Source organism: Zootoca vivipara, chromosome 6, assembly GCF_965207765.1.
Source record: "Zootoca vivipara chromosome 6, rZooViv2.hap1.1, whole genome shotgun sequence".
Taxonomy (NCBI): Eukaryota; Metazoa; Chordata; class Lepidosauria; order Squamata; family Lacertidae; genus Zootoca; species Zootoca vivipara.
Genome location: NC_142589.1, coordinates 8,521,582 through 8,540,981, shown reverse-complemented (window position 1 = coordinate 8,540,981; position 19,400 = coordinate 8,521,582). Strand labels below are relative to the sequence as shown.

General features: G+C 51.0%; 1 protein-coding gene across 8 annotated transcripts; it reads left to right on the top strand.

Annotated features, from left to right (window-relative positions):
- Window positions 1-2,911: 2,911 nt before the first annotated feature.
- Window positions 2,912-18,782, top strand: HP1BP3 (heterochromatin protein 1 binding protein 3). Of its 8 annotated transcripts, none has more exons than XM_088670957.1 (14): window positions 2,912-3,044; window positions 5,164-5,330; window positions 8,353-8,530; window positions 8,980-9,082; window positions 10,245-10,398; window positions 10,743-10,902; window positions 11,711-11,854; window positions 12,686-12,766; window positions 13,309-13,466; window positions 14,398-14,488; window positions 14,619-14,778; window positions 16,619-16,730; window positions 17,309-17,428; window positions 17,581-18,782. In XM_088670957.1, the coding sequence occupies exons 3-14, from the start codon at window positions 8,444-8,446 to the stop codon at window positions 17,885-17,887; spliced, it is 1,677 nt and encodes a 558-aa protein (XP_088527083.1). In that variant the 5' UTR covers window positions 2,912-3,044; window positions 5,164-5,330; window positions 8,353-8,443; the 3' UTR covers window positions 17,888-18,782. The 8 variants fall into 8 exon arrangements, with proteins under 8 accessions (XP_088527083.1, XP_088527082.1, XP_034975195.1 ...); XM_088670956.1 differs by having other exon boundaries at window positions 5,084-5,330; XM_035119304.3 differs by lacking the exon at window positions 5,164-5,330.
- Window positions 18,783-19,400: the final 618 nt, after the last annotated feature.

The following is a 19,400-nucleotide window of genomic DNA, read 5'->3' as shown; positions in this document are numbered from 1 at the left end:
CCCTAAATTGGCCACGCCCATAAACTTCAATGGTCAACTCTTGAGTAGGACTAGGAAGAACCCAAGGCCATTGTACTGTTGGAGAAGGTGCAGGAAGATCCAGGGGCTGGAGCAATTCCTGTGTGAGGGAAAGCTGCAAAATTTCGGGCTTTTTTTAAGTGTAGAAAAATTGTAAGGGGAAAATTATAGAGGGGTATAAAAGTATGCATGGGGTGGAGAGAAGAGTTTTTCCTCCCTCATAATAGTAGAACCAAAAAAGAGGCATCCAGTGGAGCTGACTGTTGGAAGATTCACGACAGACGAAAAGAAATAATTAAACTATGGAACTTACTGCCACAAAATGTAATGATGGCCACCAACTCGTATGGCTTTACCAGAGGATTATTTTAATTAAGTCAGTGGCCATTGGCTTTGAAACCAAGTCACGGGGGAGGACAGGGGAGGAGAGTGCTGCTTTTGCACCCAGGTCCTGCATGTGGGCTTCTCTTTTGGGGCCTCTGGTTGGCCCCTGATGGAACAAGATGGTGGAATAGATTGGCCCCCTTTGGCCCAATCCAGCACAATTCAGTGTTATTAATTTATCGAAACATATATTTTGCCCTTCCTCTCTGTTAACAATCATAGAAATCTACAATAAAACCTGGGAAACACTAATAGCAGCTTCAGGAGAGAACATCACTAAAAATTGCCTCATTGCATATGGAAGGGCTTGCTTTTAATGGCCATGGCTCAGTCAGTCAACAGATTAAGATGGGATTCTGCTGCCCATGGGGTGGTTTTACTCCTTAATTCTGCCAAATAATATATGTGTGGTAGTGGCTCTTTTTCAGATTGATGAAACCCCATCTTGCATCTTTCAGTGCAGGAGGTTAGAAATGTTTAAACAAACCGTTTCCCCAAAAATAAGACACTGTCTTATATTTATTTTTCCTCAAGAAGACACACTATGGCTTATTTTCAGGGGATGTCTTATTTTTTATTACGCGTCCAGACTTTCCTCTTCCTTGGCGCCCTCCAACTGTGCCTATCACTATGTCTTATTTTCAGGGTATGGCTTATTGCACAAATGCTTAGAAATCCTGCTACGGCTTATTTTATGGGTATGTCTTATTTTGGGGGAAACAGGGTATATATTAAATGTCGGAGAATAGCTTGCAAGGTGCTGGTAGGCGTTTGGAGAGGGTCTCTCATCTTATCCCAGACTTCCAAAACAAGGTTTTCTGCATTACAACCAATCCCAGCAAGGTAGTACCTGTGGTATTGAGATGGTTCCACCAGCAGCTGTGAGCAAAAAATGGAACCTCCACTTTCAGGTGCAGTGTACCTTAGTTCCAGCTTGGCTTGAGCATACTCCTGCCCTGTTCATGTGGGGTGTTGGAGGCACCTGGATGGCCTCGTCCAAAAAGGGAGGATAGCTGCCTTTCTGCCTTGTTCATGGGCTCTCTACATTTGGTTGGTCCAGCGGAAAGGAAATAGGATGCAGAGACTTGGCAGGGCCTTGAATTCATTCAAAAAGAAAAGGTTGCAGTTTTATATATTTAGTGCCTGCTGTCATTTGAGGATGTCAAAATATCGCCTTTCATGCACTGTTTGCTTACTCCACCATAGGAGCCTGGCTGTGACTTAACCAGTTTGCAGGAACAAGAGGCCTTCTAATGGTCTCATTTTTCATTAAAAACACTGCATATGCTCACACTCATATTTGTGGGGAGGGGCATTCCTTTGCATAATGTGTTGCAAGACCCAGAGTCCTGCTTGTTCTCCTGCATGCCATTCCTGGGCAGAGGCAGGAGCAGAGACCAAATTATATGTCTGGCTATGACAGTGAAGACAGTGGCTTACTTTGCAGGGCTGTTGTTCCAGGGGGTGAATATGAGTTGGTAATGAATGGGCTTGCTTTTTACTTACAACTAAGGAACCACAAGCACTGGGAACTACCGTTAAGCCCGCTCTATAAAATCCTTGGTTCCCCCCCCCCATTTCATGTGGCAGGTGTCTCTTTGGAACATCTATAAGGAGCTTGTCTTCTGCCACAGAAAACCATTGTTTTTGCTTTCTTCCTGCTTCGCGACAACAGGTCTTCTCTTATTAAGTGTCAAGCAAAGATGATGAGCCTGTCCCCCTTATTAACCCTCAGTCTTTACAGAAGCCTTGTCCATATAAATGAGAGCGCAGTTACGGAGTTCAGATGTCCTCTCTGCGCCTGCTTTCGATGGGCTCCTGGTTATCTCCTGGGCATGTGCAGAGAGCCAGCCTTTGGACCTCGGGCCTTCTTCTCTGGCCCGAGTTCTTCTAGGCACAAACCAGCTCATTGTTCTTGAGAATTAAAAAAAGTACCGTACAGTATATTCTTTCTATATACTCCTTCCCACCCGCTTCTTTAAATCACCAGACCGGATGAGATTCTGAGCATGTCAAGATTGCTGCCCCTCACGAAGGAATCCCTGGTTGCCGGGGATTCGTTCCACTTGGAACAGCGAGCTCTGGAGATAAGTGAGAGTCGCCGCCTCCTGAGCATGTACAAAATTCCTATGTGAACGAGGCTTTCTCAGGAGTGGGGGGTGTGGCTGGCCACGAGACATAGCGCAGTCGCCTGAGAGGGGCGGGGAAATCACACTTTTTCCCGCCAAAAGAAGGTCGCTTCGGCCCCTTCCCCCTCCTCCCAGCCGCAAAAGCGCGCATGCGCCCTTCCTCCTTGTTCAAAGCCGGGCTGCGTTTTTGTTTATTCGAAAAGGGAAGGGAGGGGGAAAGAAAACACGAACGGGAGTGGCGGCGCGGCGCACGCGCGTGTCGGAGACGCTGGTTGGCCGCCGCCGCGCGTTCGAAAGGCGCTCGCCGCCGGCTATTGGTTGCTCCAGCCCGATAAGCCCCGCCTCTTCCTGCCCACCGCCGAACCCCCAGCGTCCCCTCCGGTTCCGCCGCCGCTGTCGCCGCCGCCGCTTCTTGCTACTGTCGCTGAAGGGGCCGCCGCTGCCGCCGCTTTGTGCCTCGCGCGCCAAGAGAGAGAGAGGTGTGTGCGGGGAGAGGAGGAGGCCCTGAAGCCGGTGAGTGGCGAGCGGGCGGGGAGAGGGGGCGGGGTCAAAGTTCACGCGTTGGGCCCGCGCTCCGATTTGCATAAAGCTTTATTTTATTTTATTTTTTGCGTGTGACGCTTTTGGCATCGGGAGGCCTGCGCTGGTCTCGGTGCCGCACGCCGGGCAGGGGGGCGGGGCGGCCCCGGTTCCCTGGAAGGCTCATTCCGTGGGGCCTGGATGGAGGTGGCCGCGGCTGCTGCGCCAGCCCCTCTGGTCTGGAGGGGAGGAGCTCGGGGCTCATCGCACACCTTGGCAGCGGCCCTCGGACTGGACCTACGGAGCAGCCCCTGCGCATCCTCCTCTTCGCCGCCACTGCTGCTGCGCAGAGAGAAACGAGGGGCAGGAAGCGACACACACCGACCCGGAAAGGTCCGTTTCCATGGCTGGCTAAGTGACAGGCTGGCCGGCTGGCGCGGAAGACGGACTCCTCCAGCCTCTCTCCTCCTTGCTTACCTGTCTTAGGTGGCAGCTGAAGCACGTTCCCCACGCCCAAAGTTTGCTTGCCCACACGGAGCTACAATAATCCCCAGCATCCTTAGCAAACTGCAGCTCCCAGGAGCCTTTGAGCAGGGTGAGCTTTTTCGATGTGCAGCCGCGTATGCCGCCTCGCCGGTGCTTATATCGCACTTTACAAAAAAAAAAAAAAAAAGCCTGGTCCCCCTAGTTTGAAATGCTTGTCATTCCAAGGGAGCCGACAGCAGTGGCTTTTCAGGCTGCTGGGAGGAAAGGAGGGGGAAGGCCCAGCAGTAGGCGGCACCATAGCCAATTACAGAGGTAACTTAATTCTAGTTTTGTACCCATTCATCTCCCTGTTGAGTTCCACAAGAGCAGCATTGAGACGACGGCGAGGAGGGAAAACTGATAGGCACAGCCATTCCACGGAGCTGGATGTAAGTAAGGAGGAAGGTGGGGACTGGCAGAGGACAGTGCTCCTTTTCCTCTAATGGACTAGCCTCCACTGGCAGCCAATGTGGTGCCCTGTACTACAACTCCCAGCATGCTATCTGATGGGAATTGGGGACCCCAGTGAGATCTGGAGGGCACCACATTGGCAACTTCTGTATGAATGTAATCTATTATTAAATCCAGGGGGAACCTGGTGTTCTCCAGAGCTTTTTGACTACAACTTCCATCAGACCCAGCCAGCATATTTGTATGCTGCTGGGGCTGCTGGGCATCTGAGGAAGGCATCATGCTGAACAGGAGACACACAAGGAAAAGGGGAGGCAGCAGTAAATAGAGGAAGGGCAGCTGTGCTCTGTTTGGTCCAATAATGTGGGTCAGGGGCTTCAGGGGTTGGTGGGCCCAGGATACCTGATCGTTGCTGATGGGTGTTGGAGTCCCAACAACATCTGGAGGGCCTCCACACAGCCCATTGCCCTGGTTTACTTTCAAGGAGGGGTAAGAGCTATGGGTCATGCCAGGAGGTGGGTGTTGAGGAAGGCTTTGCAGGATGAAATAGAGCAGAGATGATGCTGTGCAGGTGTTTGGTAAGGTGCTCTGGGCATAAGGGGCAACAATGGAGGAATGGGGGAGTTACATAAGGGAGCAGTAGATCCGAGGGTGGTGAAGTGGAAACTACAAAGATGGTGGGCAAGACAAATAAGAATCTTGAAAACTTTTATCAGGTGGAGGTAGCAACTCCAGAATAACATTCTAGGTGTGGTTATGTAGCTCCTTCCACCTCCAGCCTCCCACCACCTGCTTTTGGGGCTAATGGCTGACGCAGGCAAGAGCTGCTTCTACCCCCCAAGTTTCTGGTAGAAAAGCTAAAATCTAGGCTGCTATACTTGGATCTTAATTAGGGAAGTGTTGTAGCACAGTGGAAGAGCATCTGCTTTGCAAGCAGAATATCAGCGTTCAGTCCCTGACGGCATCTTTAGTGATGCTCCCTGAAACCCCGCTGCCAGTCTGTGTAGACAACACTGAGCTAGATGGACCCAGAGGCCTGGCTCAATATATTGTGGCAATTCCATTGTGGTCTCTGATCTCTGTCTTGCCTATAGCAGAATCCACAAGCGATGATTCCTTAAGGTTCCAGTGCAAAATTCTTTCATCTCGACCAGCTGCTTCATTTTGGATTCAGCAGGAAAGACGCACACAGAGGCATCTCTCCCCCACCCTGCAAGCAGTGTCAGAGATACCAGGAGGCCTGTCCCAAGGAAGAAGAGGAGGAATGCTGTCCATGTGGACTATTTTAATCCAGCACAGAATTTCCAACTGAAGTTAGCTTGGGCCACAGGAAGGTGTTTTCCTGTAGGTGTGCTTCATCAGGAAAGTATAGAGTCGTGTTGATTTAGGGACTGACATTCTTCCTGGAAACGCTTTTAACCTCTTTTGAGAAGTGGCAGAGTGTAGCATCTCAGTGGCTGAACTGCCAACTGGGTTGCCCCAGTGCAAATCCTGCCTCTGCTATGAACTGTTTAGGTGGCCTTAGGCAAGTCTCTCAACCTTATTCCACCCCCTAATCTACATCTGTGGGGCACAGCTATAAGGGATGCAGTAGCAAATTGTCCTGGACGTTTGTACAGTAGGTGGTTTATAAGTGCAAAATAATGATTCCATCACTTTTCCCCAACCTGGTGCCCTACAGGTGTTTTGAACTGCAGCTTCCATCGGCCCCCTACCAGCACAGCTGTATGATGCTGGGGATGGTGGGAGTTGTAGACCAATACATCTGGAGGACTGGGATATATGATCAGAGTATTGGGTAGGTGCTGAAAGTCTCCCGGAACAATTGTAGTTTTGCCACCTAGTTTTAGTTAGAAATGTTGGCGTCATAAATACCCTACATGACTTGTGATGTAAAAGCTTCTAGCTAAATCTGTGCCTTTGGAGTCTTCTGTATGATTCTCTCTTTTGCCTGCTTAGAAAAATGCATGTGGTTTGAAATGCACCTGCAGTGTGACCTTCCACACAGGGAAGGTGCTCAGTCGCACTCAGAGCTGTGTGAGAACTCTAGCACATACGGGGACAAACAGATCCTTTCCATGGCCTGAAGGTTTTGCCACCTGTGAGGTAGGTGATGCTAAGAGAGAGTTAGGCAACTGTCCCTTGCTTGCCCAGGGAGCTTTGTGGCTGAGGGGAGATTTGCATCTGGACCTCCCTGATCCTAAACCAGGCATAGGCAACCTTGGCTCTCCAGATGTTTTGGAACTACAGCTCCCACGATCCCTGACCACTGGCCCTGTTAGCTAGGGATCATGGGAGTTGTAGTTCCAAAACATCTGGAGAGCCAAGGTTGCCTATGCCTGTCCTAAACCAACACTCTAACCACCATAACCACACTGTTGTTAGCATCTACTACAGCTTTGCAGATTAAAAAAGGTATGCAGCGTTGCAGTCATTAATGTATTTACTTGAATGTACATGCTATTTGAATTCAGGTAGACTTTCCTCTGAGTAGACTTGCTGTAAGTAGAAGAAAATCCTTTCACGCTGTGCTTAGGGGGTCTGGTGCAACAGCAGTTTTAATCTCCCAGGGGGAAAACCCTGTTAGCAGCTTCTGCGCTTTGAAACCAGCCTTGTGCAGAGACAGACAAAGCTTTGCGAGATTCAAACATGACGGCTCTCTGGAGGGGCGGCTCTTTTTTTAAAAAAAGTGCATTAAAGCACCAGCAAAATCAACGCCTTTTGTCCCACAGAAATGTATGAAACTTGCTCCTGAACATCATCCTCACTTTCGGTATTCTTTAGAAAAGTAGAATGGGTGAGGGGCGACTTGCATTTGATTAATCAAAGGTTTGAAATTTACGGGGTCTCACCCTGAAGAGGAGTGTTTTGTAGGGGGTGGTAGTTGCTAGCCTGGGTGAAGAGGTTACTTCACTTCATACCAGGAATAATGCACACATGTTGGCTGTCTCAGGCTATCTGGGTTGTTTTTTAAAGTAAAAATTAAGTTTTTTTCTGGGTCTTTTGGAGGAGGGGAAGAAAGTACATTTTGCAAATCCACACACAGGACTATGCCAGCCAAGGGGTCCTGTGCCCTACCATGCCTGGGCTCAAAGAGGCAGAGGTGTCCCACAGTCACCCTGATGTCTCAGTCTCTCCAGTCTCTTCTGGCAGAAGTAAACATTCAGAAAGATTGCAGGGCATTGTGCCCTTTGGGAGGAGATAAATCTAGGGTGGTCTTCCTGCATTTGCCTTTCCCCCCTCTGCTCCTGTATTCCCAGTCGCTCCATCAAGGCTCCCCCCCCCCCCCTAGAGAGGACTAAAACCTTTCTTGTTGGTGGGGCCTGAGCCCAGAAGGAATGTAGGGAATTTGCCTTGCGGTGGGCCTAGAACCTCCCCATGCTGTTTTTCATTTCCTGCATTTTAACCTGATGGTGATTTTTTTAAATTAAAGTTGCAGCCTTGCAGGTCTTGCCCTCGTCCGACCCACATCCTTCCCACACCTCAAATAGTTAGGGGGGGAGGGGAGGGGACTGATTTGTGCTCCAGGCAGTTTAATTTTTTTCCTCTCACCCCCCAAAAAAGTTGTAATTCTGAAAAATGAGGATTCTACCCACCCACTTTCAGCTGTATTACAGTGCGGGGGGGGGGGTTGTTTGAGAAGTTGTTTTCCCCTTATTGTCACATTTCATCTGCTTTAAGAAACAGAAGTGGGGGCTGAAACTCCAAATTCGTTTCCCCCCCTGCTGTCCCCGCCATGGAGCTGTGTGGGTCTGTTGCTGCAGCTCCTTGTTTGTTAGGGGGTGGCTGGTGGGATTGTTTTTAAACAATCTGCTGCCTGGAGGTTTGGGACATTTAAAAATAAGCCGGTGAAGGTGAGGGCAATGAGCTGCTTTGCTGTAAAAATGGGTGGAAGCTGGTCGGCTGGGCACTTCAGGCCTCTGGTGGTGAATGATGTGGGATTGTCTTTAAATGTCTCACATGTAGAATAAGATCTTGGGGCTGGAGGGGGACGTTTCCACCCACAATATGCCAACAGGTTGCATTCTGCTTGGGTAGCCTACCGTGGGGCCTCCACTTCCACCCTTGGTCTGTTGGGTGTTGGGCAAGGGGCCTTGGAGGAGGAGGAGGAGGACATTCCCTCACCCCGCCCTCAATCTGTGCAAGGAAAACCCATTTCCCGCCTGTAGGGGTTTCTGACGGGAGCTTCCAGCTTCTCCATTGGACCACCAGCAAAAGTGGGCTTCCTGGCCTCCTCCTCTGCAACTGCTTCATTTGTTGTTTTCTTTTGCTTTGACTGCTCAGCAGCGCGATAGGGATGTAGATGAAGTTGCCTTTGTTCTTGTTTCGTTGTTAACCTTCACACCAAATCTTTTCTGCACTTCAGGTTGTCTGTGTTAGGAAGTCCTCTCCCCTTGAGGTTAAAACCTGGGGCTCCAAAGTGTTACCCTCACGTTGGGGCTATACATTAATTTAAAATGGCGACTGATCTGCCCGAAGCTGATCCCGCACACCGTAAGGCGCTTCCACTCTTAACGGGAGCCCCCCCGGACAAGTTGAGTGAGGTAGGGGCTGACCCTTCCCCACGCTCGCCCTTGGACTGGCCCCTGCGAGGGCTGCTCTACTCTTCCTTCCCCTGCTGCTTCTAGGAATCTTGGTTGGGGCTGCCTCCAACACTCCCCTTCCCTTTCCCCTGCCTTCCCCTGCTTCCCCTGAGACCTCCCTCGCTGGGTCCCTTTGCTCTTCTTGTTCTGAACAGAAGCAATATATATGTATTAAAATGTATATACATCCTGTGATGCTCAAAAGTTCTGATGGAAACAGGAAGTTGGAGCCAGCTGCCTCCTAAGGAGCCTGAGCGCAGTTGCCTCCGTCTTAGGTGGAATACATGGTGGGGTGATGTTGGCTTCCTTCTGGGTGTCCCTAGTTCCCTCTGGAGCCTTCCCCCTGCCCCAGCCCACTCCACACCTCCTGGGCTCTCCTTGTGACGCTCTCGCCACTGTTTCCCTTCCAGACGGCTGAAGACGCCACCATGCCCATCCGCCGGGCCGTGAATTCTTCTGCTCGGGAAACTCCTCCCAAAAGCAAACCTGCTGAAGGGGAGGAGGCCAAGCCAGGTAAAGACACCCACTCCCACCTGTTGTCCTCCTTGGTCTGTGGTCAAGTGGTGGCGGTAGGGCTGATTCGCATGCGGCCTTGTCCTTTCAGCCAGAAAACCATCGCTGCTTTATAAGTTGACCCTTGGGGATGTCTGTGTATGAGACACACAGAGAGGTTCAGGTGGGAGTTTGGAAAGTTTGCTGTTTGAGATGCATTATGTTATTTTTAATAGCATTTATTATTTCAGTTTGCATCCCACCCTTCCTAATAAGAAAAATAGGAACTTTTTTTGTAAACTGGTTTGAGTTTCCTTGTTTTCACAATCAAGAGGTGTACGAATTTTATTAAATTAAAAATGGTTCTTTTTTTCCTTTCCTTTTTTTCCTTTGAGAAGTGTTCTTAAAAACAGTTTTGAAAAGTGTTCCCCCAGCCAGTGAGCTCAGAGTTGCCTGAAACATTATCTTTCAGCCATCCAAAGCCTGGGCAAACAGGGATGTTTTTATATTTCCTCCTGGAAATAAGTAAATACAGTAAATAATAATAATAAGAAGAAGAAGAAAATAAGAATAAATTTTATTTATACCCCGCCCTCCCCAGTGAGAGCCGGGCTCAGTAATAGCACAAACAGGCATATGTCACTAGGAAGAGCGTTCCACAAGGGGTGAGAACTGTCCCCAGCAAGGCCCTGCCAACCGGGCTCACTGCCAACTAGGTATTCCCCCATGGCCGTACCACCAAGAAGACCACCTTGTACAGGCAAAACATGGGCTCAGCCCTTGAACTATAGCCTGCCCTCACCACCACACCCACCCTGCAGAGTATTGGGGATGGAAACTGAGCCTCAGTTGCCGATTGAGCCAGTGGCTGCCCTCCAACTCATCAGCTTGTAAGTGAAGGAGGCTGAAAAGTACCCCAAAAAGGAACCACCTATGGTTCCCAATAGCCCACCAGTGGGCAACCCCCACGTCTGCCTCTGGCTACCAGCTGATTGCTTTTGCCATCCTGCCGGCTTGTGAGCAGTCACTTCAGTCAGGAGACATAGCAGAAGGAGGCAAGGTTGATCTGTCCCATTGTGGCATCCCTCGGGCAGGGCCTGTTTTCCCAACTGCAGTGGGTGTGGGTGCGTTTTGTCCTTTGCCTGTAACTTCACATGGCCCTCTTCTCCCTCTTCCCTCTCAGATCCTGATGTCAGCTCAGAGGAATCCGCTTCGACTGTAGAGGAGCAAGAGAATGAAACTCCACCAGCCGCACCCAATGAGGCAGAGCCACCCAAGGAGCCCGAAGTGGAGGAAAAGGAAGGAGAGGCAAAGCCTGCTGAGGAAGCCAAAAAGGAGTAAGGGGTGGGGGCAGTCCATACCTGGGGGCAAAGGCTATGCCAATGTCTCTGCCAACCCTACCTGGAGATGCAGCCAGGGATTGAACCTGGGGCCTTCTGCATGCCAAGCAGGTGCTCAACCTCTGAGCTGCCATCCTTCCCTGACAATTTGAGGAAGGCAGTGCTGCGGTAAGTGGAAGTGGCTTTGTATGAGGCCACCTCCAACATTCGGTTGCCCAGTTCTTCTGATTCCAGCTCTCTGCTTTTCTGTGAAATCAGAGCTCCCCTGAGCTGCAGGAAATGTCTTTGGGCTTCTGGGATTCCTGCATGAGTTTTGAGTCTCCCCCTTTGTGTGTGTAAAGGGAGAAGGATCAAGTCAAAGAGGAGAAGAAGAAAGTCAAGAAGACCATCCCTGCCTGGGCCACCCTCTCTGCCAGCCAGCTAGCCAGAGCACAGAAGCAGACGCATATTTCGGCTTCCTCTCGCCCCAAGATGGATGCCATTTTGATTGAGGCAATCAAGGTGAGCACAAAGGGTGGGCTTCTTGTGGGTTGCTGCTCTTCCTTTCTCTTTTCTCTTTCCTCTTCCCCGCCCCCAGGTATGTGGTGTTTTTTGTCACCTTTCACTCCCCAGGAATAGAGTGCCAGTTGCACCGCCGGTTTAAACGTATTTGCTGTTTCTGTGTTTTTACCGCATAGGTTGCCTTGAAACGGATTGTTTAGAAGGCGATTAATAAATCATTGATAATAATAGCTCTCTCCGTCAGCACCAGCGCAAACGCCCCTGCCCTCCCAGCTCAAAGCGCACAGCTCTGCTGTGGACACCTGCCAGTTGGACCTCCCAGTTTCCTATAGGAAATCCTCCAGGCTTAAAATGTCTTTATAGAGGGTTTTGTTTGGGATGCTGTCAGAAATCTGCCACCATCACATGGAGCTGTGGGGAATGCACACATGCACACACCTTAGGAAGGCAGCATATGGTTATGAGAGCACCCTGATTTGAGTCAGGAAGGGAGAATGCCTCAAGCCATGAGCAGCCTGGGCTTTGCTAGTTGTTCTGGGAGAATCTTGCAAGTGAAAAGCTCCTGCTAGTCTACCTGGCAACCCTGAGCTAGATGGTTGACCCCCTAGTCGCTCCAGGTAGGGTTATGAAGCACCCCGTCTTGAAACTGTGGACGAAAGATACAGCCAGATCAGGCCATCCTCCTGTTCTCACTATACCCAGCAGACACCTCAGTGGGAAGCCCACAAGCAGGGCTCTCTCTGCTTGTGATTTTTCCTAGCAAATGGCATAGAGTAAGCCTAGTCACAGGTGCCTCCTCTCCTTCCAGGCGTGCTATCAAAAAGGCGGGGCGTCAGTTGTGGCCATCCGGAAGTACATCATCCATAAGTACCCTTCACTGGAGCTGGAGAGGAGAGGCTACCTCCTCAAGCAGGTCCTCAAGAGGGAGCTAGAGCGAGGGGTCATTCGGCAGGTGAGTTGGGTGTGGGTCAAGGGTTCTTTTGCTTGCTTATTTCTTTCTAGCCTGCCCAGCATTAGGTGAGCTTGCAGATTGGGTGTGTTAAGACTGAAACAATCACTTACATTTTCCAGAATTCAAAGGCTTTATTCATGTAGGATAACAACAACAACAACAACAACAGCAGCAGCAGCAGCAGGCTGTTAAACATTAAAAGCTTCCCTAAACAGTGCTGCCTTCAGATGTCTTCTAAAAGTTTTCTCTTTGACATCTGGTGGGAGGGCATTCCACAGGGCAGGTGCCACTACCGAGAAGGCCCTCTATCTGGTTCCCTGTAACTTGGCTTCTCGCAGCAAGGGAACCACCAGAAGGCTCTCGGCGCTGGACCTCAGTGTCTGGGCAGAACGATGGGAGTGGAAAGCAGCTTTGTCTTGGCAAAAACTATTTTTTTAATAGGATGAGCAGAGCTAAAGAGAGAAATGGCAGACACCTTGTCAGAACAAGTTGGGAGAGAGAAACAAAATGGCTGAGCTTTTAGGGGCAAAGTTAACTTAGATAAAGAGACTACAAAAATGTTGGATAGATTACTAGAGAAACAGTGCCCTGATGTGGTTTAAAGTAGCATCTTAGAAGCTAAGAGAAGGAAATGCATTTGTTTTGTCCAACACTCAGTCCCAAGGAGAATTCAGGGGCAGGGAACAAAGGCATTAAATGTACCACTAAAACCAATTTACAGTAGGCCTGAGGAAAGCATCTGCCAGCATGGCATAGGGAAGCTTTCCCAGCCTTTCCTCCTAGGGAATGTTTGCCTGGTGCCTGAACTGGACCCCTCTTTCTCCATGCCAGGTGAAAGGAAAAGGAGCCTCTGGGAGCTTTGTGGTGGCCCCGAACTCAGGGAAAACAGCCCCCAAATCCAGGGATCGGAAGGTAATGCTGAGGGGCCTGGGGGAGGTTTAGGAGTTGAGGTAGCAAAGCTCGTAATTTGTGTGCACAGTTGAAATCCTCCATTCTCTGAAGGAACTAACAAGGAGGGTTCCAGACCTGTCTGGATCAGGTCTTGTATCCCTTCAAGAGCTCTGAAGAAGGCATATGTTCCACAGTGCGTGGAAGCACTTGAAGAACTAGTGGCCGACCCTTTCCCATGTCTGTTGATGGCAAAGGATTACAGTAAACGTACATAATCTTTGAGATAAAAGCCACATTTGCCACATACATTTAAAGCACATGACTTTCCACCAATGAATTATGGGAACTGTAGTTTAAGGGTTGTGGGAAAAGTAGCTTTGTGGGGGTAAACTACAGTTCCTGGGATTCTTTGCCGGGGAGTGGGATGTGCTTTAAACATGTGATGTGGACGTGATGATTAGCACAGACAATTGCTTTGTAAACAGAACCTGTAGAAAATGGGGCTAAGAATGTATTGGGAAGAAATGAACACTTGCTTTGCTTCCGACCTCTCTCCTCCACAGCGGAGCTCTTCTTCGGCGTCCGGCCCAGAGCAGCAGGTGAAGCTGGAAGACATCCTCCCGCTGGCCTTTACACGTCTCTGCGAGCCAAAAGAGGCATCCTATAGCTTGATCAAGAAATACGTATCCCAGTATTACCCGAAGCTGAAGGTGGACATCAGGTAGGGCTGGAAGGGGGAGGGCAGGAAGGCGGCACTGGCTGGCCAACCAGCCGGGACTTCTTGCTTTAGGCTTTGCCCTCTGTGGCAGCAAGTGGCAGGGCACAACTCTTCAACAACTTCCAACTTGGCATTGGCAGCAAAGGATTATTCCCTGTTGGGAACATGGGTGGTACCATGTTCACAGAAGTGGACCCATTTCAATGAGAGGAACTAAGCCATGTCCATCAGTTGCATCTACTCAAGTAGGACTAACTTTGGGTACGAACTGATGTTCTCACCTGAGTCATGTACCTATGGGGTGTTCCTGAGTATGTTCAGAGTGTCCTGCCATTGTAGCCAGAGCAGAGGAAATGGCTTTCTTTACAGCTCAGTGGCGACTGAACCTGGGGCTCCCTGCACGAAAGGCAGGTGCTCCACCACTGAGCTGTAAAGAAAGCTCAATTCTGAGCTCAGTGGGCAAACAGCCAGGCCTGGTAGAAGGCAGCTTCCACTCCTGTTCAAAATTAGTTTCATCCCACTGCTCCTGTGATCCTCCTCCCTGCAAAAAAAGGAACTCTTAAACTCTTCTAGGTTTATTCCAAATGTTTTTGGATTTTTAAAAGAAGAAAAGGGAGGGGTGTGGCAGAAAAGGAGAGCAGGCAGTCTATGCGAGGGTTTTGAGCTCCAGTTCACAGCCTGTGGACAGAACAAGCCATTCTGCATCCCGCGAGGGAGCAGAATCTCCTCCACTTCAAGGAAGGGCCACCCAGGAGGGCTTTGTGTCAGCCTCGGGCCCAGGAAAGAAGCACCACTCTTCCTCCTGGGAGGCTGTTTCAATCATCCTCCCTCTTTTCCGTAGGGTCTCCCTGCTGTTGGGAGATAGGGACTGTGTGCTCTTTGTCGCTCTTTCTGCCAATCATGGCCTTAAAACTCCTTTTCTTCCCTCCCACAGACCCCAGTTGCTGAAGAATGCTCTGCAGAGAGCAGTGGAGAAGGGCCAGTTGGAGCAGATCACAGGGAAAGGAGCTTCTGGGACATTCCAGGTGTGTTGGGGGGAGCAGCCCAGTTCCCCTTAACTTGGCTCCCCTCCTCCTTTGGCCTGTCAAGAGCAAGCAGCTTAGGGGGCTGCGTCTGGTTTCGGCTGGGGGTTACCGTAACAACTGTCTGTTTCAGCTGAAGAAATCTGCGGAGAAGCCCCTTCTGGGTGGGAGCCTGATGGAAGATGCCATCCTCTCTGCCATTGCGGCCATGAATGAGCCCAAGACCTGCTCCACCACTGCTCTGAAGAGATATGTTCTGGAGAATCACCCAGGGTCAAACTCCAGCTTCCAAGGTAAGGAGGCACAGAGGGGAGAGAGCTAATTCCACAGGCGCAGGCAGGCAGAGTCATAGAATTGGAAGGGACCCCCCCCCCAAGGATGATCTGGTCCAGCCCCCTGCAATGGAAGGATCGCAGCTAAATAATCCCCCTGCCACCTGGGAGGGCCCTACACTGGCCAAAGTGAATACCAGCAGGGCCCAGCCATGGGGTGCGGCAGGGGTGGGAAGGAGTCTGACACGTTTCATTGGTGTGGGTGCAGGCTACAAGCCCCTAACTTTGGGGCTAATGTGTAGATCGCAGACTCGTACAGTTGGAAGGCACCCTGGGGGTCATCTAGTCCAACCCCCTCCAGTGTATTTCCTCTTTATGGGGCGCCCAGATTTATAGAAATAGGAAAAGACAAGAGTGGCAACCAGCCATCGCCACCTGTTGTCAGGTGTAGGAAAGGTGGGTGGTGCTTGGATTACTGGGGCCCCTGGTTTCTGCCACAAAGGTCATTTATATCTACAGAGAAGAGCCTTGGAGGTTAAGTGGGTTTAGGGTGAGGGCTTAAAAGAGCAACCAGGACAGGGGTTACATTGCAGTAGCAGAGCCTTGGCAAATGAAATGCCTGCACGACCCTCCCTCCCTTCTTCCATAGTTTCCCCTTACAGCCCAGGTTCCCCCTCTCAGATCTTTGCAGGAGCCCTGCTGGGAGAAAGTGTGTGCATGCCGTGTGTGTGTGTGTGTGTGTTTGTGTTCCAGAAGAGTACCTGCTCTTGAAAAGACACTGAGCCTTGGCAAGGGCACAGGGCTTAATGGAAGCCACCACCCTCCAGTTCTCCACAGGGGCTCCCTTGTAGCTGCTCTTTCAAGGCAGCCTGTTCTGTCCGCCACAAGGAGAAGTCCGTGGGCTGCTGTTCATATCTCACAGCCTGTGCCTGGATTATTTCCTCCTTCAACACAAAGCCAGAGTGCTTTTTCCGCCCTGCCTCAGGCATCTTGGGGCGGGGGCAGTGGTTGAAGCAAAAGCCCCTCCGCTTGGCTCAGAAAACTCACTGCAAATATAGGGGAGCAGAGAGAGAGAGAGACAGAGACAAAGACAAAGGCTTTGGGGCCCAATTTTGACCTATGTTTTGAAAGGGCTTAGAGGGAGGCAATTTGGAATCTGATTTTTGTTCCCTTTGGGAACAGCATTTTAAGATGCTCTCCTGCCCCATCACCCACTTTGCAAAGTGTGTGTGTGTGTGTGTTTTCCTTTACCCAGAGATGAGGGAGAAGGTGCTGGGTGCAGGTTCAAGTCAAAGGTACCCACCTCAAAAAAAAAAGGAGGGAGGAGCAGGGATGGAGTGGGGAGCCATTTAGCATAAACTGTTGATGGGTAGATAAAGGCAAGTTTTCCAGCTGCTCTGGCAGCCATGCAGCGCAGGGGGAGGGAATCTGCTTCTTGGGAAGAGAAGAGGCTGGGATGCTCCGAGGTCCAGCCTTGGGACTTTGACCTGAACTCTCAAACCCCTCCCCAACCCCTGAGCACAGAGGCGGCTCAAAATTGGCCTCTTTGTCAGAATCCCAAGTAATGGTGGCTCTGGCAGCCATGCAGCGCAGGGGGAGGGAATCTGCTTCTTGGGAAGAGAAGAGGCTGGGATGCTCCGAGGTCCAGCCTTGGGACTTTGACCTGAACTCTCAAACCCCTCCCCAACCCCTGAGCACAGAGGCGGCTCAAAATTGGCCTCTTTGTCAGAATCCCAAGTAACGGGGCTTGCAAAAGAGGTCATTCCATGGCAGGGAAGTGTGGGGGTTGTTGTTGGGGGGGGGGGTGCTAAGCTCAAGAGGCTGGTGTCCCTCCTGATGCTATCCCCCTCCCACCCCATAGTCCACCTACTGAAGAGGACCCTGCAGAAGTGTGAGAAGTACGGCTGGATGGAGCAGATTTCCGGGAAGGGCTTCAGTGGCACCTACCAGCTGTGTTTCCCCTACTATCCCAGGTAATGGGGCTGGGGGGCAGCAGCCTCTGCCTTAGGAGGAAGCACCTGAGATTCCAAGGTGCAAGGCAGGGACAGGGCAAGGTGAGGGGGGGCAGTTAAGGAAGCGCTTCAAATACTCGAGTCAACCTTATTCTTACACACACACCCCGTCCTCCAGCTGACTCTCTTTAACAGCAGGAGTGGGAGCTTCTTTGATTGGTGGGGCCAGATCGTTTCATCTCCCACCCCGCAGGCCCACAACCACCAATCATCTGGTGTCAGGTGACTGATAGGTGGTGGCCCCCTGATGAAGCAACCTTTCAGCAGGATTGATTCCCACTTCTCCCTGGCTACCAGCTGACATCAGATGATTGACAGGTGGGCCTGGTTTGGGGGAAGTAACTTTGTGGGCAAAACTGGACCCCCCCAGCAGGCCAAAGTTCCCCCCACCCTGTTCTAAAGCCTTGGGTGGCTACAGGTATGGGGGTGAGGAGGATCCTGCCCCTTTTGCTCCCATTGAGCTCCCACTTTCCCGCCTGGTGAGGCTGGGGGGGTTGATTATTTCCTCTTGGGGTTTTTTCCTTCTTTCTCCCCTGCAGCCCCGGTGTCCTGTTTCCGGAGAAACAGAAAGAGGAAGAGTCCGAGGAGGATGAAGAGGAAGAGTCAGAGGAAGAGTCAGAGGAAGAGTCAGAGGAGGAAGAGCCCCCTCCAAGGAAAAGGTATCTGTGGGGGGGGGGCGCTTTTGGATCCAGGAAGTTTTAACAGTCGTGGCAGCTCTCCTGGGTCACCTGGCCTGCTGTGAAGAGGCAGGGGCTGGGGTTGCCTCTGGGCTTGCAGGGCCCGCCCTGAGAGCTTTTCCTTTCCTTGACAGAATGCAGAAGCGGCCCCCACCGAAGGCCCGGAACAGGGCCCCCCCACTGGCAAAGCGGCGGGAGGCCAAGCCCAAGCCCCGCAAAGCCCCTGTGGCCCGCCGTGGGAAGGCCAAAGCCCCCCCTCCCAAGGTCAAGACCCCCAAGGCCAAAAAAGCCAAGCCAGCTGCTCCGCCGCCCCGCCCAGCCCTCAAGACTCTCTCTGCCCCCAAGAAGCCCTCCTCAGCCGCCAGCGCAAGGAAGGACCTGAAGCCCTCGGCCAAGAAGAGCAAGACCACCATGCGCAAGTCCCTGAGAGCCAAAAAGTAACCCTCTCTCCTTCCGGAGTGGCAGGGCACAAGGGGGTGGGGATCCCACATGCTTGCTTGAGAAGCGCAAGGCCATCTTTGTCTCTTGCTCCTGATGCTTTCAAACATCTCTTTCTTCTCCCCACACTTCCTTCAGCAGCGGTGAAAACCAGCCAATCAAAGTGGCACTTAATAATCCAAGCGTCTCCCCTTAGATCTAGGTCCTGCCCTCTGTGCCTTCTCGCCACCCACCCTCTCCCCCTTTCCCCTCTACCCTTCCCCTCCAGAACTTTTAATCAGTAACATAGAACTGTTCTTTTTAAAAATAAAAAAGAGAAGGTTAATCTGTACAGGGTCACCTTGCCTTTGAATTTTGGGCTTTTGAAACAGGTTGCAGAAGAAGATTTTTATATTTTTAGAAAGTGGAAAGGATCCCCGGGAAGACTTTCTGAACAAAGCACTTCCTCTTCCCTCCTCCTCCTCCTCCCGCCTTTTGGGTGCCTTGCTTGGTTCTTGCAGGCCAGTGAACCCCCTGGGGTGAGCAAGTCTTCTCAGAAGAAGAGTTGGATACCAGATGGGGGGCGGGGGGCTTCCCCACAGGCGCCTTCTTCATTACCTTGTTGTGTTTTCTTGTGTTGTTTTTTTTAGCTTAGATGCTCCCCACCCCCAGTGTTTCAATGTCGCCTAAAAACCAAGCTTACATAAAGGTCTTCTTGAATCCAGCTTTTGAAACTTGTTCTGTAAAGAAAGAGGTGGGGAAACGAACATCAGGTTTCGTCATTTGTTCCCCTTCCCCCTTTTTTTAAAGGAAAAAAAACGAAAATAAAATGACTGAGAACAATCTTAAGTAGAGCAAATCAATAGAGCCATTAAGCAAAGGAACATGCTGTTTGTTAAAATAAAAAGTAGACTCTTGACACCTGTCTGGGGTGTGGTCTTTTGCAGATACCCACAAAGTGTGGGCCTGGGGCCTGGGTGGTTGGGATGTTGGTGATAAAAGCCTGCTCCCCAGAGCCATCCCAGCATAGCCCCAGCTCTTTCATGGGCCAAGAGGGTCCTGCTTGCAGCTCATAAGTGCCCTGAAGCACCACCTCAACAGAGGGCTTGGGAATCTTTTGGCCACTGTTTCCCAAAGTTGTTGATGATGCCCAGTTGGATTTAATTAAATTCTTCATTTCCACAAAATCCTAGGGACATAGGAAATTGCCTTGTGCCGAGTCAGACCCATTGGTCCATCTAGCTTAGCATTGTTTTTGCTGACTGGCAGCAGTAACTCTCCAAGGTTGCAGGCAGGGGTCTCTGCCCAGCCATACCCGGGACCTTCTGCATGCAAAGCAGGTGCTCTGCCATTGAGCTGGGTCTCTTCTCAGATGCCCACATTTGTGGCCCAGTTCTTTTTGGGGGGGGGGAGATGGCTGGGGTGGGAGAGATAGTCGTGTTGGTGGATTACGCAGGCAGCTGCTGGAAGTGTTGAGGTTGCAGGTGACCACCTTCATTTCAAGAAAACGTCAGGGTCTCACTTTTGTCTGCTACAT

Bases quoted from the DNA above. Each gene is read 5' to 3' on its own strand.
- HP1BP3 (XM_035119304.3), top strand. From the start codon at position 8,444: ATGGCGACTGATCTGCCCGAAGCTGATCCCGCACACCGTAAGGCGCTT. The intron at 9,083-10,244 runs GTAAAGACACCC...CTTCCCTCTCAG, and splicing joins AGGGGAGGAGGCCAAGCCAG to ATCCTGATGTCAGCTCAGAG. The intron at 13,467-14,397 runs GTAGGGCTGGAA...TCCCTCCCACAG, and splicing joins AAGCTGAAGGTGGACATCAG to ACCCCAGTTGCTGAAGAATG.